The 23,123-nt window shown below is 51.6% G+C and overlaps 2 protein-coding genes across 2 annotated transcripts; both read left to right on the plus strand.

Moving 5' to 3' along the window:
* Positions 1–2,661: 2,661 nt before the first annotated feature.
* Mustn1 (musculoskeletal, embryonic nuclear protein 1) lies at positions 2,662–4,733 on the plus strand. Its single transcript, XM_051140952.1, is given in 3 exon segments — positions 2,662–3,044; positions 3,970–4,102; positions 4,276–4,733. Coding segments are annotated over 3 exon segments (249 nt in total). The 5' UTR covers positions 2,662–3,035; the 3' UTR covers positions 4,383–4,733.
* Positions 4,734–6,813: 2,080 nt separating this feature from the next.
* On the plus strand, positions 6,814–22,897 carry Itih4 (inter-alpha-trypsin inhibitor heavy chain 4). The gene is made up of 21 exons (XM_051143323.1): positions 6,814–6,979; positions 8,141–8,301; positions 9,584–9,688; positions 9,803–9,965; positions 10,088–10,198; positions 10,679–10,807; positions 11,694–11,810; positions 12,004–12,172; positions 12,252–12,377; positions 12,766–12,947; positions 13,034–13,219; positions 15,502–15,641; positions 15,824–15,978; positions 16,479–16,635; positions 17,094–17,137; positions 17,856–17,936; positions 18,321–18,479; positions 19,550–19,718; positions 21,790–21,944; positions 22,066–22,162; positions 22,576–22,897. The coding sequence occupies exons 1-21, from the start codon at positions 6,890–6,892 to the stop codon at positions 22,643–22,645; spliced, it is 2,766 nt and encodes a 921-aa protein (XP_050999280.1). The 5' UTR covers positions 6,814–6,889; the 3' UTR covers positions 22,646–22,897.
* Positions 22,898–23,123: the final 226 nt, after the last annotated feature.

Here is a 23,123-nt window from a genome sequence, read left to right on the forward strand (position 1 = left end):
TCTGGTACTAAAGCCTGGCTGTGTACAGGCTTGGCGTGCTCTGGCCCTCCCCCTCATCCCATGTGGATGTGCGTATGCAACATAAGCACCTAAGCTCACACAATTCTGTGTCCCTCAGGAGAGTCTCCAGTGGCCACCAAGGCCTTTCTATTACTGTGGTGCACTGTCTCACTAGAACCAATGTAGAGGGCTCTGGCCAGGACTTCTACCTGAGCTGCCTGTCCTCCCTCCCTGGAGTGAGTGTCCCCATCACTTGTTCCAAGGTGCCTTATGAGGTGGGACCCTTCTCCGGCTGACAGCAAGCATCACAGTGCTAGAGCGGGGAAATGGAATGCTGGTTTAGCTATGGTGTGCTGTCAATCTGATTTGCCCAAATTGGTACCTTGGCCAAGCTGCTCTTGGTGGAACCTTGCAAGCCAAGGCAGTGAATATAGGGGGTTTTTTGGTAACTAGCAGAAATAAACCAATGAGAGAGAGCTGACACCTAACTCAGAGAGATGGTGGCTTTTTTCTTTATTTATTTTCTTTGGGTATTGGGACTTTGGTAAAGACAAGGATGAATGATGAGATCCGGCATGACAGTGACTTCTCACTGTGTTTCGGAAAATGTCTGGAGTATGGTAGTGGCTTCCTGTCTCACTTTAAATTGTTAACCCCCTGGCAACAAGGAGTCGTGGGCTCACTTTTCCTGCCTCTTTCCTCAGGAAAACAAGAAGACTCAAATGCAAGTTGGAACTTCCCTTTGTCAGGGTAGGCCTCCAGGCTCCACCTCAGGGTCCACATCTGAAAGATGTCTGGGGACCTGGAAAGGGCACACCAGACTGTCCCTCCTTCCAGGCAGCAAACCTCTCGGGATATAAACTAACTCGCTTTGTTTTGTTTGATTTGTTTTCTTCCTTCCTTCCTTTCTTTCTTTTAAAGACAGTTTCTCTGTGTAGCCTTGGCTGTCCTGGACTCACTTTGTAGACCAAGCTGTCCTCCAACTCACAGAGATTCACCTGCCTCTGCCTCCTGGAGTGCTGGGATTACAGGTGTGCATCACCACGGCCAGCTGTTTTTGTTTTTCAATTCTGTGTAGCCCCTGGCTGTCCTGGAACCCAGTCTGTCTGTAAATCAGAAGTCCACCTGCCTCTGCCTCCTGAGTACAGAGATTAAAGGTGTATACAGCCACTGCTAGCATGAGCTAGCTCTAGTGTGAAGATTCATACAGCTTTTGGTGAGAGACTTGTTGGCAGTAAGGGACTGGTGGCCAGCCTTGCTTTGAACACCCAGATTCTGAATGAAAATGCATTGGTTGGCTGACTGGTTTGGTTTTTAAATTTTTCTTTCTATACGGTTTATTAGAAGTCAGACCTGTGTGGAGAAAAACTGTTCCCACTTCAGCTGCCAATCAAATGGGGTGTTTAATCAGTAGTGTTATGAGTCACAGAGACTCGTTTTTTAGATGAAAGAGAAGATGGTGTACTTCCATTGTAAACTTGTTTACAATACATTTTCACATTTTATGACATCAAAAAAGAAGAAAGAGAAGGAGGAAAGAAACCATCCCTTTGTGGCTGTTGGTTGTGTGTCCTCTGGAATTAAAATAGCACAGTGAGTTAATAAATCCTCCAAAGCCTCCTGTGGGGTCAAAATCTGCAAGGAAAGAAGCCACACATAGTCTAGCCGTCTTTGTAGAGAGTATAAATCAGTGTCCTTCCCAGGGATTATGCTGTGTTGGGGCGTGAGAGAGGCATGAGACACCTGAACTTCCCACACCCTTGTCCTTGAGGCCAGAACCAGACAGAGCCAGTTGTGGGCACTCCTCACACAGTGTGGCCTGGCCTCTCTTTGCTCTCTTTAGAATCTGGGTTATTGCTCAGGTCAATGCTTAGCTCAGCCTAGACCTGGTAGTGTTCATATTGACCTTCTGGGGACCAGGGCCAGAGCCAAGACTGAGGTGGGGTTTGAGGTACAGCAGCTATGGAATGACATTTAGGGTAACTGTTAGCACCTGGTTGAATTTCATCTGCCTGGCGCCTTCGAGGCAATGTCCATCATAAACTGGAGGGAGCCAAGATAAGTCTAACAAAGACAGACCTCTAACCTACATCTACCTCAGGCTTAGGATCCTTGCTTGTGCTCCAGGTGATTTCTCCATGCAAAGATAAGGCTATTAGGAGAGTGCTAAACGGTTTTCCAGGAACTCTGTCCTTTTCTCTACAGCTTAATAGCTGAAGTGGACTTCACCCTTCTCCTCTGAAATCCTGCCAGCAAGCTTCACAGTCCCCTTTGTAGGCAGACACACTCTCTAGACCTTCACCAGCAAGCATGGTCTCCTGGGCCTCCCTGGGCCCATATCCTACCTTGCCTTGTCCCTTTACTAAAGTTGTCCTAGGTCTGCATAGAGGACCAGGGCATGAGCAAAACTGTGATCTAGCAGCTCCCCAGCATCTCCTCAGCCTCGGTGCTACTCACCCAGTCAGCTGTGCTCACCATGAGGAAATGCATCCAAGCAACAGAAAGGAAGTTACTACCCTGCTAGTGCGCTGGGATGGAAAATCTATTTCCATTGGAATCCAGGAGTTGAAGAGAAAGACAAACTCAGAGCATCCATCAGGGCCCTCCCTTTCCTCAGAGACCCCCCCGCCCCGCTCCTCAGAGATTCCCCCACCCCCAAACCCCAGCTCCTGGGCTGGGTTCCTGCAGTCAGCCTGCCCAGACTGTCACACACATTCCAGGATTCACATTCATAAACACGGACTGGACAACAGCGCCAGCACTCCCCACCTGCAAGTGAGCAGCTGTTCCCAAAGGCACGGGGTACCCCCAGCCGTGTACTTCTGCCAGGACTGCTGCCCATCATCTCCAAGAATAAACTCCTTGCTAGTAGCTGCGTGGATCTGAATCATCTGGAAGATTCCAAAGGAGGGCAGTGACTGCCCAGGACAAACAAGCAGACTATATAAGTTCCTGAGGGTTGGGCGCCACGCAGATCTCTTCCTGTGGCTACTGCTTGCCAGAGATACCTACAGAGAGCTTGCTTGGCATCTACCATGTCTGAGGTAAGAGGACTCAGTGGGGCCTCGCTGGTGCCAAGGAAGTTGGGAGGGCTAGACACTAATTAGTACTGTCTGCTTGGAAGTAAAAGCCAAGAGACGGTACGGCCCGGCCAGGCTGGTCTCAGGACACTCTGAGCCCCATCAGGCTCTGGAAATGGCCTTGGTCGTTCCAGGCTTGTGCGGGGTTGCTTTGCGGGTGTAGAGTACTTACGGAGAACTGTGTGTGCCTTTGTATGCATGTACAAGAGCTGAGTGATGGCCTCCAGTTGTGTAAACACTTGTAATCTGGAGGAAGGGTGAGGGAGGGTGGCTGTACCTATAGGTCACAGCTCTGTTTCTATCTCTCTAGCATGGTGTGTCTCTGCGCAGGCCCAGGTTCCCTTGGGAGCCCAGCCCAGGCGAGCTGAGGGAATCCCTGCACCTGCCTACAGGGCTTAAGAAGGAATAAGGCCCCAGCCTGGGGCACCTGGGGCTGAGGAAAAGGGTTAGCACTGATCTGGCTGCCCCAGCTCTACTGGGACAAACACCAGCAAGGCTGCTCTTGCTGCCTGCTGCATGGCGTCTACCCCATCTCCTTTTTATTTTGGGAAAAGGGGGCAGTCTATCTAAGACTCTTTGCCACCCAGTGAACTGGCCTTAGAACTTCATTAAGACTGCTCAATCTTGAAGTGCAGCCTTTTCTCCCTCTGCCCCTTGTGCCCAGTCCTGACCTTGGCCTGACAAAAGGCCAGCGTGAGGACCTCCCTGTCTGTGAGGCAAAGTCAGATGTCCAAGTCAGACCAAGAGAGCAGGAGGACTTGCAGGGTCTAGGAGAGGAGTGAGCTTTGATTTGGCTGACTTCAGTGATCTGTGAAGAAAGAACCCCTGCCAAAGTTGGGGGGAATCCTCATCTCAAGGCTATGAATTGTAAGGCTCTGGGCTTTCTAAGGTTGGCACTCCTGAAGCCCCCATCAAGAAGAAGCGCCCCCCTGTGAAGGAAGAAGACCTGAAGGGGGCCCGAGGGAACCTGGCCAAGAACCAAGAGATCAAGTCTAAGACATACCAGGTCATGCGGGACTGTGGTGAGTACTCCAGGGCTTGTGATAGGGTTGGAGACAGAAGCGTTCCCCAGGGGGAGTTGAGAGGTGTTGAGAGTCTTTGGGCATAGGAGGGGCTGCACCCAGTGTAGGGAGATTTGCCCCTGAGAAAGCCACTTTAGGTCCCCGACACTCCCTCCTCCATCTCTTGCCTACAGAGCAAGCTGGTTCAGCTGCCCCATCCGTATTCAGCCGCAACCGCACAGGCACCGAGACAGTCTTTGAGAAGCCCAAATAGGCACCTGCCGAGAGTGTCTTTGGCTGAAGTGCACACTGACCACTGCAGCACCTGGACCCAGGAGCCTTTCCCACGAAGTCTTTGTTTGTTTTGTTTTGTTTTGTTTGTGTGTCTAATGCTGGAGGATGCCTTTGTCCTGCTGTCTGGAACCATCATGACTCCCACGACCCAAGCCCTTCTCTACCAGGACCTTGGAAACACCAATAAAGAAGATGCCCAAGTTGCTCCAGCCTTAGGAAGGTGTCAATTGGTCAGTAGCCAGTAACTGCAGAGGAAGAGAAAGAAATCTGGGGATATAACATATTCAGTGCCCTTCTGGCTCTGAGGTGGGTCGGGGAATAATGGACTACTGAGGTGCACTAGAAAGAGCCTTACACACGGAGACGTGCTATGGACCTTCTGGTGGCTGTAGACTTGTTTTCCTTTCTAGTTCTCTGTTTCAGGCTGGAGAGATGATGCCACAGCTAAATATACTTGCTAATCCTTCACAAGACCCCCATGCAATTCCCAGTATCTACATGGTGGCTTACGACCCTTTAACTCTGTCACCCTCTTCTGGCCTCTATGGGCATTGCATACATGTGGTACACCTGTAGTCAAAATATTCATTTATATACCTAAAATAAAAATAATTTTTAAAACTAGCCTTTGGTTTCCCGTCATATACAACAGGAGAGTTGAGTTGATGCCCATTCCATAAAGCAGGTCAATGTGACACTGCTCAGAGTGAAGTCATTGGAGGCCGAGCTCCCTCTGCCTGCCGCAGGAGCCACTGAGATGTTTCCAAGGTCCTCAAAGCCCATTCCCCTACACCTCTGTTCCTGCTGCTTCCTAGCTGTATGTCGCCATGGCAAAGACAAAACTAGGTATGGCTCCTCCAGCAGTGGCAGTGAGTTTCCTGGATTCCGCCACCTACCACATCCTGCCTCTAGCATGTTCTCTGGGGTATGAGAACACCAGGTACCTAGTTGTGTGTGACCTACCTCCTCAGACCTGTGTCCTGGCTCTGCCGTGTCAGGTTGACGACACTAAAAGCCTGCCCAGCAGGGATGGCAAGAGCACAGGCAGGCTACTGGTGACTCCTGGGAGCATACTGGCAGGGCCTGGCACACGGGTGGCTCCTGCTGGGAAGCGCACTGTCCCCTGAGCAGGTGGCACTTTCTTGGGGGTATTTCTCACATTCTTAGCCAGCCTGACCTCCTTATGTGATCTACACAGACCTTCTGTGGGGACAGAGCCTGTACTTGCTCACTGGACCTCTCTTTCTTTCTTTCTTTCTTTCTTTCTTTCTTTCTTTCTTTCTTTCTTTCTTTCTTTCTTTCTTTTTTGGTTTTTCGAGACAGGGTTTCTCTGTGTAGCCTTGGCTGTCCTGGACTCACTTTGTAGACCAGGCTGGCCTCAAACTCACAGAGATCCCCCTGCCTCTGCCTCCCCGAGTGCTGAGATTACAGGTGTGTGCCACTGAGCCCAGCTGCTCACTGGACCTCTCAATATGTTCTTCCCAGAAGAGCTGTGTCCCCTGGGTCACCCCAGTCCCATGCAGAGCCAAGAGGGTGAGCAGGTGCACAGTCACGTGGCCTCTGACCATACCCCTGCAAAACGAGGGAAGCTTTTAATGGAAGCAACAGAAATTGCTCCAAAGTCTACGATGCCCTGGCCTAGGGCCAGACACCACCAGCCCTAAGGTAAACTGCGCTGGTGATCGCACACCAGCCACTGCCCACACTCGCCATAGACTCAGGAGTGGCCTTTCCGGAGCCACCAAAGAACGTCAACTCTAATTGCATCAGATACCCGGTGTCTGTTCCCTTTACCACACCATATGTTATTTAAAAACAACAGTATGGAGCCGGGCGTGGTGGCGCACGCCTTTAATCCCAGCACTCGGAAGGCAGAGACAGGCGGATCGCAGTGAGTTCGAGGCCAGCCTGGTCTACAAAGTGAGTCCAGGATGGCCAAGGCTACACAGAGAAACCCTGTCTCGAAAAACAAAAAACAAAACAAAAAAAATTTTTAAAAAACCAACAACAATAACAGTACTTCATGGGTGAGGGAGCGGCATGCATTCCCTTACCCCCACTCTTCTGGCGTGTCTACCTGGTTAATAAGGCCCTGTCTCTCCCAGGAAGCACCTACGGTATTTCCCCAGCCCTAGTCTTCCTAAGGAGGCCTCTGTTTCCTCCAAAGCTAGGTTCACGGGGAACATAGTGGCCTCACTGTTGGGTGCCTCTGGCCCTACAAAGCTTCGTGGATGACCATGTGGGGTTGATTCCTAGAAATCCGGACCTAGCAGACTGAGTGCTAATACCAAGCTCCATCCCGAGCATGCCTTTCCGCAGTGTATACCCTGCTGTCAGCAAAGTTTACTGGACATAGGTCATTTGTCTCCTTATCGGAGGCCTCTGGGATTTTTGGCTTGGAAACCCCCATTTCCCAGAACTTGCACCAGCAGAGGCAGGCCTGCCAGCAAGTTACCAGTTTATAACCCACCTGCTCTGAGGTTCAGAAGCAGTCTGGCAGGCCACTGGAGGCAAATGAAGAGCCAGGCCCCTGCCCACATGTGGGGCCTTGTGCTGGCCGTGCCCTCGCTGCTAGCTGTACTTCACACCACCATTGCCGAGAAGGTAGCAGTACCTCTGTTTATACCTGTGTATGTGTGCTGTGAGCTGGGGAGTGTGTGAACACATCTGGGAAGCTGTGGGGTGCCTCTCTGCGTATGCAACTAATCAAGTAGGCATGTGTGCAGGTCAGTGCGTGTGCAAAGACAAGGTGCTGACTCATCACCAGGCACCACCCAGAGATCCTTGCAGTTTCCTTCACTTAATAGAAGGAATGATCCTATTCTTGCTACTTTATAGAAGGAGTGGAGCCAATTGGCCCTTGAGGCTAACAGCAGAGACAAGTAGGTCAGAATGTGGCTGTATGAGCCCAGCTCTTCTGTTCCAGATGAGCACCCTCTGTCAGTTTCTTCATCTGGAAGAGAGCAATAGTATAACCTACTCAGAGGGCTGTGTTGGTTGATGATCAAGTCCACGCATGGTCCAGAGCTGACGTTTAACCTGGAAACAGATCATGCCGTCCCTCTGTGCTAAGCTGGGGCAGGTAATCATGAGTAACTGAAGAGTTTGTGTCTGTACAACATCCCACATGGAGCAGGTAGAGGAACCTATGGCTGTGTGTGTACAGATCCTTTCTTAAGGAATTGCTGGCCTCGGGGCAAAAGAGTGTATGTGGTGAGTGGTACCCTGTGAAGGGGTTGGGACAGAGGGGCAACTGCTGGGGAAATAGATGAAGATTCTTACTCCTTAAAGACCTAAGCCTCTACAAATTCCCACAGCCCCCATGACTGCTTATATGAAAACAGCAGGGGTGCTCTCCCATTTTCACAGAGGCCAGAATTGCCAAAACTCCTCACTGCCCTCTTTTCTAGGCAGAGCTTAGCCTGCACACAAGGGCCCTCACTCGGGGTCCCTCACCTCTCCCTACACGAGAAGTGTAGTCCTCAGGCTTGGACTGTTAACCCCATGTGCTTGCTGTTTCCCTCGGGGATTCTGTAGGCCTGCTCTACGGTGCTTTCTTGTGGGGAACGAGGTCTACAGCTGCCTCTGGTGTGAAATGCTTGCTGGGGTTCGGTCTGAGGCCTAGACAGTAGCTAGGTTGGATAAGGGGGGGGGGGTAGGGGTTGATCTGGGGCAGAGTCGTCGTCGTCGTCGTTGAAACCTACTCTTGAGGAACTGGGGGGTGTCAGTTAAACAACCCAGCCTTCTTCCCCTTCTCTTGCCCAGGATGGCATCGATATCTACAGCCTCACAGTGGACTCCCGGGTCTCTTCCCGATTCGCCCATACTGTTGTGACCAGCCGTGTGGTCAATAGAGCTGATACCGTGCAAGAGGCTACCTTCCAACTAGAGCTGCCCAAGGCTGCCTTCATCACCAACTTCTCCATGTAGGTGTCTCCCTGCCTCTTCACAACACAGTCCTGCCATCTCACCTCCCCTGGGCCTAACCCAAGTTGTTCTGGAAGCTGGCCCGTGTGGGACACTGCCCTACCTGTCCGCTCACAGGAAGCAAGGATGTTATCGAGCCCAGAGAGAGATCTCTGTCGTCGTCCCCACCCCCACTGTCATCCGGCTTCCTCACTGAGTCTTTGCCTTTGTGAAGTACAAGCCTAGGGCAACTCTAGGCCAGAGCTAGGCACAGGAAGTCACCAAAGTCAGATTCCAGCTGGAGGAATCTAAGCCCTAACTCCTGGGGTTCTCTTGAGCACCGCGTCCTCTGCCTCCTCAGGAGATGCCAGGGTTTCTGTGGACTCTGAGCCGGCAGTAGTCCTTACCTCGCCCTCTGTCTTCCTTCCCACCCCTGCCCTGATCTATTTTGCAATGTTTGTTAAACTTGACAAAAATCCATGCTTGGCCCTAGCCTTGTGGAGAGGCAGGCATTGAAGGCAGGCTGCTCCCAGTAGGGCGAGCACTTAGGGGTGGAGGAGTGCAAGATCGCTGGCTAGGGTATTGCAGGGGGTGGGGCTAGATCCCCTGTGGTTGGCTCCTCCCTTTCTCCCAGCCCACCTCCACCCCAGAACAGTTTCTGTTGAATGACCCTGGAACTTAGGCCAGTGAGCCTAGATCTTTCCACCGCATGAGACAGAAATGCAGGACAGGTTTCCCTGGTCCCTGCCCTGGCCAGGAACCCAGCAGAGCTTCTGGAGAGATGAAGAGCTTTCTTCAGGAAAATCTGGAAAGGAAGATGCCTGTTCTGTATGTCTAGCTAGGTCCCCTCCCTTCTCCCTTCTCTGCATATGTCCACCCTCTCACACCACTCCCAGCCTTCAGTCCTGTGTCCCCTCCTGTCAAGCCTGGCCACACAAGGCAGATGCAGGGCTGGGTACAGAACAGCTCATTACTCTCTTGTCTGTGCTGTGATTGGCTGGTGCTTCAGAACAGTTGGTAAGGGGTCATGGGACAGGTTGGAATGTGGGCTGATTTTAGCTCAGTCCCTCCTCCTCCAACCTGCTCTGTCCCTACAGTAAAGCTCATGTATACTAACTAACACTGTGTATATCTCAGGATAGCTGCGAGCCTCTCCCAGTGTCATACACGTGGTCTTCCACACAGTAGGTGCATGATAAATGACATTCACCTTGGGCAAAGGCAGGAGGCACACCTAGAAGCTCGCCAAATTGTAGAAAGGCCCTTCTTAAAAAGTTCTCCGCTGTTGTTTTCCCTATCCAGGAGCATCGATGGCGAGGCCTACCCAGGGATCGTCAAAGAGAAGGCTGCCGCCCAGGACCAGTACAATGCAGCCGTGGGCCGGGGAGAGAGTGCTGGCCTGGTCAAGTGAGCCTATGTGGGAGGGTGCATATGGGTGGAGACCTTGGCCTTTAGCCTTGCTCTCCTCCAGCTACCATCCCCTACCTGACCCAATGGGCTCTTGTTGCTCTTATTCCCCAGGACCGCTGGGAGACACACAGAGCAGTTCGAAGTGTCAGTCAACGTGGCCCCCCATGCCAAGGTTAACTTCGAACTGGTATACCAGGAGTTGCTCAAAAGGCGACTGGGAATGTATGAGCTCCGCCTCAAAGTCAGGCCTCAGCAGCTGGTCAAGAACCTTCAGGTAGCCGGCATTGCCTTCCCCAGGAAGCCCCTGGAGCCTGAGGCAGCCTCTCCTTGCCGCCTAGCTTCCTGGGAGTGCAGCCCACATCCTGGCTTCCCTGGTGACCCACGTCTCACTTCCAGATGGACATCTACATCTTTGAGCCTCAGGGTATCAGCACACTGGAGACAGAGAGTTCCTTCATGACCCCGGAGCTGGCCAAAGCCCTGACCACCTCCCAGAACAAGACCAAGGTGAGTACAGCTCAGGGCCAGTCCTCAGTCCAGCCTTTAGACTGTAGGCTAGAGTCCCATAGCCCAAAAACTGTTGGAAGCTCCCTGGGCTGGAAAGGCTTCTGAAACCTGTGCCCATGCCACTACCAAGAAGACAGGACAGTAAGACCTAGAGATGGTCACTGGGCCCTAATAGGAGCTTGGGGACTATGTGGGAGGGACAAACTTGGAGAACAGACTGATGGGAGGGTCTTCAAAAGAGATAAGTGGATTGCACCGAGCCCAGATGCTTGCATGTCTCCAGAAATGGCATTCATGTATGGCACATGCTTGTACACATCTACCAAATGGAAGCAAGTCACCTTTTGCCTCAGAATAAAAATTCTCTCCAGTTCTCACCCGTGCCTACAAATGGAATCTGATTTCCCGGAGCATGCACGGAGGGAGTTGTTGGCATGGCCTCAGGGTTCCTTCCGACTTCAGCTTTGATTGTTTCTCCAGGCACACATCCGGTTCAAGCCAACACTTGCCCAGCAGCGCAAGTCTCAAAATGAGCAGGACACATTGCTGGATGGGGACTTCTTTGTCCGATACGACGTGGACCGGTCTGAGTCTGGGGGCTCCATTCAGGTGGGTGGATGCCAGGCAAGAGCAGTGAACCCTCAAAGTCTGCCTTGCCTTCACACATCTAAGCATGAGTGTCCTGGGAAGGGAAGTAACAGTCCCTCCTTTGTACTGCGGACCAGGGGTTTACTCTGACAGAAAATGGGCAGTTCAGTTGTGGTGACCCTGAATTCTGTTCCCTTTCTGGAGGCAGAAGAGATTTGTCCTTGCAAGGAAATACTCTGTGGAGTTTCCGTCTTTGCATTTGCTGCCCGGCGGCGCATAGCTCAGTCTTACATGCAAGTCCAGCAGCCCTGTCTATCACCTGTGCTTCCCCTTTGCTCCTTGTTTTCCCAGTGGTCCCCCCCCTCATGGATATGAGGTTCATTATGTCTGTTAGTGTATGCCACCTCAAATACTAAAGCGGGACAGCGTTATGGAGGGGGTTCTAGGTCTAGGCATGAATATGGAAGTCTTCGGCGAGCAAGAGCTGAGCTTTGAAAAATGGTGAGAAATAAATAAATAAATAAATAAATAAATAAATAAATAAATAAATAAAAGAAAAATGGAAGAGATCTAGTGGCACTCAGAGGAAGGACAGGAGGTTACCAAGAAGAGACTTGATACCCTATGAGCATATACAGGGGGAGGTAATCCCCCTCAGGAACAGTCATAGGGGAGGGGAATAAGGGGAAAATGGGAGAGGGATGGGATAACCATTGAGATGTAACAAGAATAAATTTTTTAAAAAATTTTTTAAAATGGTGAGGATCTAGGGGAGAGAATCAGCTGGGGTGAAGAAGGACCATGGAAGGAGAACACAGGAGCCAGGGACTTCGGATGAAGAGGCCTGACAGAAGTAGGGCAGGGCTTAACTTCTGGTCATCTGAGTGTGGACTCACTCTGGTCACAGATTGCGAATGGCTACTTTGTGCACCTGTTTGCCCCAGAGGACCTACCTACAATCCCCAAGAATGTGATCTTTGTCATTGATACAAGTGGATCTATGAGTGGCAGGAAAATCCAGCAGGTAGGCCTCCCAGACGCTGAGATCCTCAGTAGCCTCGCCTAACCCAGCATCGTGGGCATCATGGGTGGGGGATTCCTGGGGCCAAGTTTGGCCCAAAACATACACCATGCGCCTGCCCAAGATACCAGGAGACTAGCCCAAGGGTCATGCACCTTTAGGGAGCTCCTGTCTTGACTCCTCTCCCACTAATTAGACCCGAGAAGCCCTAGTCAAGATCTTGAATGACCTCAGCCCTGAAGACCAGTTCAACCTCATTGAGTTCAGTTGGCGTCCAAGCCAATGGCGGTCATCCATGGTGCAGGCCACAAAGGAGAACTTGAGGAATGCCACGAACTATGCTTCCACGATTCAGGCTAGTGGAGGTGAGTGTCTCTGCACCTCAGGAGGCTGGGGACTTCCGTGGTCACTGGCTGGGATCCACCCTGAGTGTGTGCCCTTCAGGGACCAACATCAATGGTGCAATGCTATTGGCTGTGAAGCTGCTGGATAGCAGCAACCAGTATGAGATGCTGCCTTCGAGGAGTGCCTCCCTTATCATCCTGCTCACGGATGGCGAACCCACTGTGGGTGAGTGCACTGTGGCCATGCTGGGGCACGCTCGACGTGGAGCAAGGCTGGGACTGCTTCCAGGCTGACTATGAAATCTGGGGTGAGCAGGGCATGGTGGCACACACCTTTAATCCCAGCACTCGGGAGGCAGAGACAAATGGATCACTGTGAATTCGAAGCCAGTCTGGTCTACAAAGTGAGTCCAGGACAGCCAAGGCTATACAGAAAAACCCTGTCTCAAAAAAATAAATAAATAAATAAAAATTTAAAAAAGCAAGAAAGAAAAAGAAAGAAATCTGGGGTGGGAAGAGAAAGAATCATCAAGACCCCTTTGGCTCTGAAGTTCCAGAAATACCCATTGAGCAAATTATCCTTTCTCAACCTATTCCCAAATGTATGAGTCTAGGGGAAACCAATCCCACAAATATCCTGAGGAACATAGCAGAAGCTGTCGACAACAAGTACAGTGTCTTCTGCCTGGGATTTGGCTTTGACGTCCACTATCCTTTCCTGGAGAAGATGGCATTGGACAATGGTGGCCTGGCCCGGCGCATCTATGAGGACTCGGACTCCGCGCTGCAGCTCCAGGTACCAGCCTGATCCAAGGCGAGATACAATCGGGCAGACCCTGTCTGTCTGGTCTTTGTGACATATCCTCCTCTGCCACCCCATAGGACTTCTACCATGAAATAGCCAACCCACTGCTATTAAGAGTGGCTTTTGAGTACCCCAATGACATTGTGGAGGAGGTCACCAAGAGCAGCTTCCAACATCACTTCAAGGGCTCAGAGATGGTGGTGGCTGGAAAGCTCCAGGACAAGAGCGCCGACATCCTCTCAGCCAAAGTCAGTGGGCAGATGGTGAGTGTGGCTGAGTCGTCCTAGAGTGAAGGGGCAGCCGGGGAGGCCTTCGTATTTGCAGCCAGAGGGACTGGGTTCACGTCCCAGCCATAGCAAATTCCAACTGGTTGACCTTGAGTTGGTCTCAAAGGGACCCTTATCCAGGATGTTCCTGAAGGACACCAGCCGCAGGGGTCCATGGTACAGATCAATAAATACAACACAGTCCTGCTCAGGAGAGAACCTAAATGCATACGGAAACTGGAGCACTCAGTCTGCCCTGCTGCCACCTGACTCTTGCTTGGCAAGCATAAGGTGGCAGCAGGTGTTCCTTCCCAGTGGCCTGTTCCCTCTATCCTCCTACTAGGCTTTTGAGGGTGTGCATAGACAGAGAGCTACTCCCATCTCACAGGTGAGCAGAGAAAGCTCCAGGCAGGACGGTCGACACGTGCTGGTCCCCACTGCGTGTGAGCCGGAAGCCCTGCTCACCTCGTAGAAGGCCCATCCTTACTCAGACTTCTCTGCCTCTGGGTGCAGCAGATGCAGCCTGTCAGCTCACAGAGAAGAAGGAAGTTTTTAGGTTAAGGGATAAAGCAGTAAGTAAGGCCAACCCTCCTTGCCCTTCTGGGACAGACGACTTGAACAAAAAAAAGAGTGACAGCCTAGAGTGTTTGTGACACCATACATCCTGGAATTCAGGAGAACAGTACCGGGGAGCCTCACACTGGCCTGGAGTCAGAATGGGATCCTCGCAGTAGGTCAGCTAAGATTGAGTGCTAAGTAGGAGGAGACAGAACCCAGAAGTGAGGAAGGGCTGTTAGGCGCATATGCCAGCAAGAGAATGGCAGCGGGTATGGGGGGCCCAGGGCCTCGGTTAAGACAAGAACTGTTGCTGAAGGCTGTGTGGCCAGACAACCTGTCTTCAAACCAAGCTCCATCACCTCCCCTAGGCGGCAAGTGAGGAAATTACTTAAACTCCTCGTGCCTTTGTTTCCTCCTGATGACAAACACGATCAGCTCACGTGCCTACTTCTTAGAGTCACTGTGGAATACTGTCTAGCCCTGTGCAAACACCAACTGACTCAGACGTTAAGCATGAAGGACGAGAGTGCTTACACTTTGGTTTTAGTACTGGACATTGGTCCTAGGGCCCCAAGCAAATATCCTACCACTAAGCAACACCCCCAAGCCCTCTTTTTACTTTTTATTTTGAGACAAGACAGTTGACACTCTTTTTAAAAACTGTTTTATTTGGGGGTATTGAAGTCTCTACCTCCCTTCCACCAACCCCTTAACCCTGAGTAAGAGAGAAAGAAGGTTAGAGAGAGAAGGGGCACAGACCCCTTTACTTCTCAGCTGTTTAGGGTCAATTGGGTTCGTTGGGAGCAGTACCAATCTCCATCAACAGCAAATGCAGCAAGAAGTCTCCTCCTAGCACTACTTTGAAACGTTTCTCTCCGTCTGCCACACAGTCCGTCTCTGGTCTCTCCAAACTGCTACATGTCTCACGCCACCGCTGCACCCATACACCACACCTCTTTTCGAGTGCCCCATATTTATCTTCTTCACAGTCCTAGACCACGCCCCTCTCCATGCCTCAGGAGGCAGGCCTTTACCAGCTGACAAAGATCTCACCCCACATGAGACAGTTATGTGGACAAACTAAAGCCCAAAATAAAATCCCACCCTTGGGATTGAAGCAAAAATATATTTACATAACAGAACTGAGTTTACAAAGAAACCAAAACTTCCATTACACAAAACCTTGATAAGTTTCCCAAGACAGCCTTGAACTCACCCACGGTGCCCAGCCCCAGCAGAGGGGCGAACTGGAACAGACCGCTTGTTGGGGTCCTGAAGTCCTAGTCCCAACTCTACTGCTAACTACTGGGAAAGGCCCTTCTTTTCCTTTTCCCCAGGTCTGGGGGAGGGGAACCCTTTCTGCTCCATCTTGCATGTGAGCCCTCTTCCCTCTCCACTGGCCTGGAAGTTGTCCCTTCTTACAAAAGGTCAGCCGACCCCAGCTCCTGGCTATACAGCTGTCTTGCTAGTCCTGGGCAGCTGCTGCCATTTATCCCCACTTCCTACTTACCTCGGAGGGTCCGGTCCGTGGGAGACCCTTTACTCCTGACCTCCCTTCCTACCTCCATGATACTCAAAAAGAACACAGCCCTTATGGTTTGCCCAGCACCCTGACCTGCCCCAGGTCCAGTCAGGGTTCTAATGAAGAGCTCTGAAGGCTGGGCAGGTGCGAGCATCAGGCCCTTGCTGTTCTTACTTGGACTGGTGGTGTCTCTTTGAAGCATCATCAGAACATCACTTTCAAAACGGAGGCCAAGATATTCCCCAAAGAGGAGGAGTTCCAGAGCCCCAACTACATCTATCACAACTTTATAGAGAACCTCTGGGCATTACTGACCATACAGCAGTACCTGGAGCAGATGTGAGTGACTGGCCCTTGCAATCCACTCCATCAGTAAGCCTTTCACTGGTGGGGCAGGCTATCTACCAGGTGTGGGGGGGCAGGTTACATTCTCCCAAGGGGACTCACAAAAAGGGGCCGGTGAGACAGAAACTGCCAAGATACCCAGAGACCTCCTGAGCTCTCATGTCTTCAACCCACAGGGTCTCAGCATCAGGTGACAGATTAAAGGCCCTCGAAGTCCAAGCTCTGAATTTGTCACTCAAATACAATTTTGTCACTCCTCTCACACACATGGTGGTCACCAAACCTGAAGGCCAAGAACAATTTCAAGTTGCTGGAAAGCCTGTGGAAGCCGGTGAGTGTGGGACTGGATCTCCCCCTCCTTGTCGGCAAAGCCCCTGACCCGGCCATCGGAGACTCCCAGAGTCTCCGTTCACTAAGGCGGAAACTGAGGACTATCTTGCAGCTCACTGCATCCACCCAAAGAGTCTGGGACTAGGGAAGCCTTGAAATTGGCAAAAACACACCCTGATAATATCTCTCTCTCTCCCCTTCTGTTTCTTTGTACAGATTATTCACTAAGGAGTTTCCTTTTAGGAAGTAAGGGCCCAGAGCATGAGGGAAAGTTAGCCTTGCTAAGGGCCACATTCCCCCCTGCTGCCGGGAGCTGATGTCATCTGACCAAACACACCTGTGCACTTAGTCGCTTGCTCACTCAAATACTGACTACTCCCCACCCCCACCCCTACCCCCATCCCCAGGCCTTGACCTGGATTCCAGCTACACAGCGCCCCTTCAGAAGGAGCCCTAGAGAACCAGCTCTGAGGACTAAACCCAAGTCTCACTGTTTTCCAGCTCCGCATTCCCGTTTCAACTTTCCCCCTGGAGGAGCTAAACAGTTTGGACTAAGAGGTAACAAATGGGAGAAGGGATGGAAAAGGGAGGTTTGTAGAACTGGGCAGGATCTAGGCCAAGCTCTGCGCTTGGCTGCGGAAGGGCAGTGCCTAGCCTAGTTCACTCAGCTGCTAACAGTCGTTGTGACTTGACATCAGGTGTGCTTAATTAGGAGCTGACCGTAGGAAAGGGGATCTCCGTGACCGGGATAACTTAAGGAGCACTGCCCTGGGGACGATTGACCTTGTGGAGAATCGCCCCACAAGTTCTTCTCCTGGCTGGGGGAGGCTCTCCAGAAGGAAATGGGAGCTCCATACCCTCTGTGCATGCTAGTCCTGGCTGTGGGGACCCAGGACAATCCCTGTGAGAAACTACTCATGTCAATGTTTCTAAAATAGGACATATGTTCCGTATGAATCCGAGATTCCGTGGTACTGGTGTTACACTGACACAACACGCTGCTGCTGCTCCTCTTCCTCCTCCTCCTGGACTTCCTGGAGTTCCTGGACCACCTGGACATCCTGGACATCCTGGACATCCTGGTGAAGCTCAGCTTGCTTCTGTCACTGATTTCAGCCAGCAGCCTACCTTCAGAACGATACTACACTCGACATCCTCATGTGAGCCCCTTTCTGACCCATAGTGGGCTTCCTCTTTTCCCTGGCTCAATGGCTGTGACCCATAGAAGGAAAGCACCAAGCCCAGGCTTGGCAAGGACATCTGCAAAGAATGCAGGGAGCCTAGGCCTGGCTAGGCAGAGCCAGGAGCCAGAAGCCGGGAATAAGTACATTTATTCCCAGGGCTGCCCTCACTTTGCTGTCTCTCAACCAGCCTTCTCCTCAGCATTTTGTCTCAGATATATGCTCTCTTGGCTCCTTCTCTGTCCCTAGATTGCCAGCCCACAAGCCTTGACAGAGAGCCTCTTCCATGAACCCTGGGCCCCAAGAGTACTCACTACTGGGGTTCTTTGGCCTACCATGGCCAAATCTTTCCTTCTTGAGGTACCTCTTCCCCCACCAGTTCTAGACACCAGGCCTCCCTCCCCACAGCAGGCCTTCACACGCCTGGGTTCACTGAGGACCCACTCCCCTGGGTTCACTGAGGACCCACTCTCCAGGATGGAAAAGGAAGTTGTCCCCATTTCCAAGGTCAACCAAGGCCCCTTGTACTGCTTCCTGTCCCAAGCTGAACTCAGACTCAGTCGGGACCCATCTCCTTGGAATGTCCCCCAACCTCTCCAGGCCCGAGCTTGAGGGTACTAAGGAAAGGGCCAGGGGCCCTGCAGGCACAGAAGGACCTTCATGCTGACTGCCTCTCCCTTTCTGTCCAATGTTCCAGTGCTCACACCCGCCTCAGCATCGAGCGTTCTGGTCAGTTCTGGTCAGGCCAAGTTACCAAGCATGGAGAAAGAGAAGAAAGGTACGGGGCCTAGTGAGGCCACTTAGCAATCGGCCGTTTGCCTGGGTGCACAAGTCCCTGAGTTTGCTCCCCAGCACCAAAAGCAAACAAACAAAAACCATAAGGATCCCCAAGTCAGAGCCCCCACAGTAGCTCCAGGAGATACTGAAAAGGGGAGCCCTGGAGGGAACTCTATGACCTGTGACGTGGTATTCTACATGCTAAAGTGGAAAGAGAGAGCCCCAGGCATGGTCACCCACTACTCCATCCACAACACCCTCTTCCCCAGAGAAGGGGCGTCCTGAACCTAGACTTCTTCCTTCTTTTAGAAAGCACCGTGTCAGAGAAACCCCCACAGCCAGGTAAGCATTCCTCCCAGTCTTCCTCCCCACGTTTGCCCCCCAGACTTCTCTTTCCGCCCCAGGAACCGTGTCCTGGCTATTTCAGCCCACTCCCAGGTTCCTACCATCGTCTTGCCGCTCCCTGGAACCAGTGTGGACCAACTCTGTGTGGATCTCACACCTTCTGAGAACACCAGGAAATTGTTCATAGACTCTGAACAGGGTAAGAGATGCATCCCAGACACCCACATAGAAACCCAGATCTCACTCATATGACTTACCCCTAACTGCAGCAATATACCCATCATGGACAAATGTCCGAGGCACCAAAAGGGCCCTCCCTCCCACTGCCACCCACAAGCTTTCACTAGAAAACCCATAGGACACACACACACTGGTCAATTTCTAGAGTTGAGAGAGGCCCAAAGTGGCCTAGAGTCAGGGTCACCCAGGGTTGTCAGATGAGCTGAGAAAAGGATAAAAGTGTTCCGGGTAAAGGAGACAGAGCTGAGGAACAGAGGGCCCCTGTGTCTCCGTGGGCCCCTGTGTCTCCATGGGCCCCTATGTCTCTGTGGGCCCCCAGCAGTATGGAGGAGGCGAATGGTTAAAGAAGCAGATGTGCTAGCCAAACTCCACTCACTAATCCTGGAATGGCCTCAGCGGTCAAGCCGAAGTGTCCTGGCAGACACTTGTGGATGTTCGTTCTGAGCTACAAAATATTCTGGGTCAGCCCCAGCTCTCTCGTTCCTCTGAGAACCCCGTGGTCTCCTGCTCATCACTCAGGCAGGAACTTTGCACCTCACCCTCTGCCACGCACCAAGCTTGGGACCCAGGCACACGGCAGGGGACTGATGACTGCTTCCACATTTGAAACAACACTCCCCCCTCCCTCCACCACAAAAGTCTGCCAGGGAGGCCATCAACAGGGTTCGAGGCCCGAAATCACAGGAAGCCAAAGCTTGAGTGGAGAGAAGCAGACATGAGCCAGGCATGGTGGCTCACAACTTTAAGCCCAGCAGCAGAAACAGATGGAGGGAGGCTGGTCTCTGTGAGTTTTCAGGCCAGCCTGGTCAACATAATGAGTTTCCAGGCCAGCCTGACCTACCAGGTGAGATCTTGTTTCAAAAGAGATTAAAAAAAAAAATAGAGAAGAAGCAATCCTGAAGTGGAAGCATTGCTGAGCAAAGAGACCCTTCTCGGGACCCAGTTCCAGAAAGGACGTAGTCAAGGGAGGCCCCTTATTCAGGCTGTTTCTCAGAATTGACTTTGAGATCTCTGGTCTGGTCTTCTTAGGGCTGCAGATGACTGGTCAGTTTAACAACGGTGCATTTGCGTGGATCGAAGTGACCATCCTGAAACCTCACCTAAAGGTCTACGCAACCCCTGAGCGCTTGGTGATGACCCGGGGCCGAAAAAACTCCGAGTACAAATGGAGGAACACTCTGTACTCTTTGTTACCTAGGTAAGTCCCAGGGTAGGGTCCTGGGTGTGTGTGGCCTCTCAGGCTGTACTGACTGCCGCGTTAGTGATGACAGGTGGCCCAAGGCCACAGGTGAGGTGGTTGGACAGGGGCACGTTGTGATGTCCTGCAGCTTGGGAGGCATCATTCTGGGACCTGGACCTCATCACTAACCCAGGTCGTGCAAAGGTGGCATGGTTTGAAGCATGAGCCACATAGCCTTTCTGAGTCCTAGTTTCCTTATGATCATCTAGATTTTGAGTCAGAGGCCTAAGGGACCCACCAGAAGGACATACTTGGGGATAGTGTCTCCTACATGTCCTGCCTGGTGAGCTCGAGACGACAGTAATGAGGCCCTGATGTCAGAGCTCAGTATGTGAGTGTTCTAACATGTACAAGGGAGGAACAGGGTAAGAAGGATGAGTTTGGCCAGAGGTTTCAGGCGGTGGTCTCTGGATCCTCTTGTTTCTGGGCCTGGGCATGGCGTAGCATGTCATCATGGTGGGAAATAGAAGAAGCAAGCAACATGTCTCACCTCACGGCAGCCAAGAGTTGGGGAAAGCAGAGGACCACATGTGTGCCCAGCAAACTCTTCCCTGCTTTTTGTGCCATCTGGGCCCCCATCCAAACGCATGCTGCTGCCCATATTCAGGGTGGCCTTCCTTGCTGAGCTGCTATCTAACATGCCAGTGGTCCTGGAAATGTCTTTATAAGGCACATTCAAAAACGTCGTTTTGTAATCTCCTAAGTATTACACAGTCCAATCAAATCGACACTGAAATTAATTACCAACCTGTGTGAAGCAATTGGCCAGGAGAGAGCCGGTTAGCTGCTCTCACAGGTTGGGAAACCGTGGGAAATGAGGCAGGTGACGGCCCTGGGAAGCACAGCTGCACCACTGAAGGCTTCTCAAGGACAGCGCTGTAGCTCTGTAAGTCACAGGGTGCCGAAGCGCCTTTGCACCTCCCCTCTGGGTTATTGCACAGCCCATCTTTTCCTAGACAAAGGGTCTTGCCCATTTCTGTCTTGCCAAGCCTTTAGCAGGGCCTTGTTCTCATCAGACAAATAAGCGTACGCACAGAAAATTCAGTGGGCTCATCTGAAGTCCTTCCAATGTCGTAAAAGACATCGTTTCTTTTCAAGGCAGGCATAGTGGCACCTTTAATCTCACTGTTAAAGAGGAAAAGCAGGCTCTTCCTGTACTTGATGGGGTGGAATGAGAAAAGACTTACCCTGCACATGTTAAAATGCATGGTTTAACAGTAATCATCTAAGCCGGGCATGGTGGTGCGAGCCTTTAATCCCAGAACTCGGGAGGCAGGGGCAGGTGGATCTCTGAGTTTGAGGCCAGCCTGTTCTACAAAGGGAGTCCAGGACAGCCAAGGCTATCGAGAAAGCCTGTCTTGAAAAACAAAACAAAATAAAAACAGTAATCATCTAGAAAAGTGACACCAGCTATAAAAGCACAGGTGTATCAGCCTCTTCTGCTGTTGTGAGCAGAAACCCACAGGAGACGTCTTAGGAGAGGGAGGATCGGCCTTTCCACATCAGATCCCTGTCTGTCATGGCAGCAGGGCATGGCAGAGCAGAGAGTGCCTGCAAGAAAGACCTTTCTCCCTTTTATTCCACCCGAGCGTAGTGTAGCCCCTGTTCAGGACAGGTCTTCCCTCTTCATCTAACCTCCAGAAACACAGACACATCCAGAGACAAGCTTTACTAATATTCCAGATGCTTCTTGGTCCAGTCAGACTGACAATGGCTGTTACCCATCACCCCCAACAAAATCATGTAAAATTCATTCACGAGAAACCAAGCTTAAAATCAAAGGAAAGAATCATTATTCTCTTGTATAAACAATGCAAGGAAATTGGACCTCATTAAACACATTTCAGTGCTATCTTGCCAGTGAGGAAACTGAGTCTAGAAGACTTAAGGGATTCTCTGCCGAAGGCCACACAATGACGTCCTGGTTGAGAGGAGAGCGCCCCACCCCTGCTGCCACTATGGCACCACCGACCGAGACTCCACATGGCTGTCGGTGCCTACCTGCTCAGGGTATGGTGTTTCTCTGCAGTTTGAAGATAACCATGGACAAGATGGGACAACTCCTGATCAGTGGCCCAGACAGAGTGACCATTGGCCTCTTCTCCATGGAGGGCCCACAGAGGGGAGTCATGCTCTTTTTGAGTGAGACCCAAAACTTCTCCCACGCCGTCAGAGGGGACCTCGGTATGCCACTTGCCCTTGGACTCACACCTGTAACTGGGCACAGGCCGTACCGTCCACCTCGCCCACCTCGCCCACCTCCCTCACTGTCTTTATCCCTCACTGACCTGCCCTTTTACCTCAGGTCACTTTTATTGGAATCCTATCTGGGATCCAGAGGCTGGGCCAGATGCTACAACACGGACACTCAGAGTTCAAGGGAGAGAGTACACGGCGACCAAGTAACTACACAACCAGGCCACTGAGCCTGGCTAATGGTGGGGTAGGGATTAGGAGGTTGAGGGCTGGGATCTACAGAACCCCACTCCTGTCCTTGCTTGGGAACTAAAAACAGATGAAAGGGTGATTCCCGCACAGAGGATGGTCAGCTGCGACTCTAGGTTGTGGGCAGTAGCGTGCTTATGCTGTCCCTTCCCCAACTTCCAGAGTCCTGAGGCCAGAAGACCTCAGGTACTAAGTCTCTTGAATAATCTTTTGGGCAACTGGGCCTTCCTGACCCAAGTCAGAGGGAATTCTGAGGGACTTTGAGGCTCCCTGCATTCCATGTTCCTGTCTACAACCATCTCGAACCGCTTTCATCTTACCGGAGATTTGTTGACCATCTATCTGTTTTTCTCTTGTCTTCCTGCCCCAGAGAGTCCAAGTTGAAATATGAAGAAGGGTCCCAGGGAACAGAGATCTCCTGCTGGACGGTGAAGATATAGCGTGGTCAGGAGCAGTGCTTTCTGCCTGCTGTCGTCGTATGCAGGTGGATAACACTGTGTGCCACCGGGGCCGAATGTGAGGTCTGGATCATCATGGGGAAGAGGAGTCTCCCTTGTTACGAATAAAGAACGGTGCTGGGAGCCCAGGGAGTTGGTGTCATGATTCCATGTGGCCAGTCCTGGGGGATTAGTGCTCCAACCTAGATATTCTATCTCATAGAACATTAGACTTTTCCAAAACTGGCCCTCAACATCCTGGGGCCAGGGATGCCCATAGAAAGTTTTCAGCCCCTGAGCCAGAGAGATGGCTCAGAGGTTAAGAGTGCTGACTGCTCTTCCAAAGGTCCTGAGTTCAATTCCCAGCAACCACATGGTGGCTCACAGCCCTCTGTAATGAGATCTGGTGCCTTCTTGTGGAGGGCAAGGCAGGTGCACATGTGGGCAAGAAACTGTATAAGTAATAAATAAATCTTCTAAA

The sequence above is a fragment of the Acomys russatus genome, chromosome 3, assembly GCF_903995435.1.
Source record: "Acomys russatus chromosome 3, mAcoRus1.1, whole genome shotgun sequence".
Lineage (NCBI taxonomy): Eukaryota > Metazoa > Chordata > Mammalia > Rodentia > Muridae > Acomys > Acomys russatus.

What these genes read in the sequence shown, in the direction of transcription:
- Itih4 (XM_051143323.1), top strand. Translation starts at nt 6,890, where the DNA reads ATGAAGAGCCAGGCCCCTGCCCACATGTGGGGCCTTGTGCTGGCCGTG. An exon ending in CTGTACTCTTTGTTACCTAG is followed by an intron (nt 19,719 to 21,789) that starts GTAAGTCCCAGG and finishes GTTTCTCTGCAG; the next exon opens with TTTGAAGATAACCATGGACA. An exon ending in CGCCGTCAGAGGGGACCTCG is followed by an intron (nt 21,945 to 22,065) that starts GTATGCCACTTG and finishes CTTTTACCTCAG; the next exon opens with GTCACTTTTATTGGAATCCT.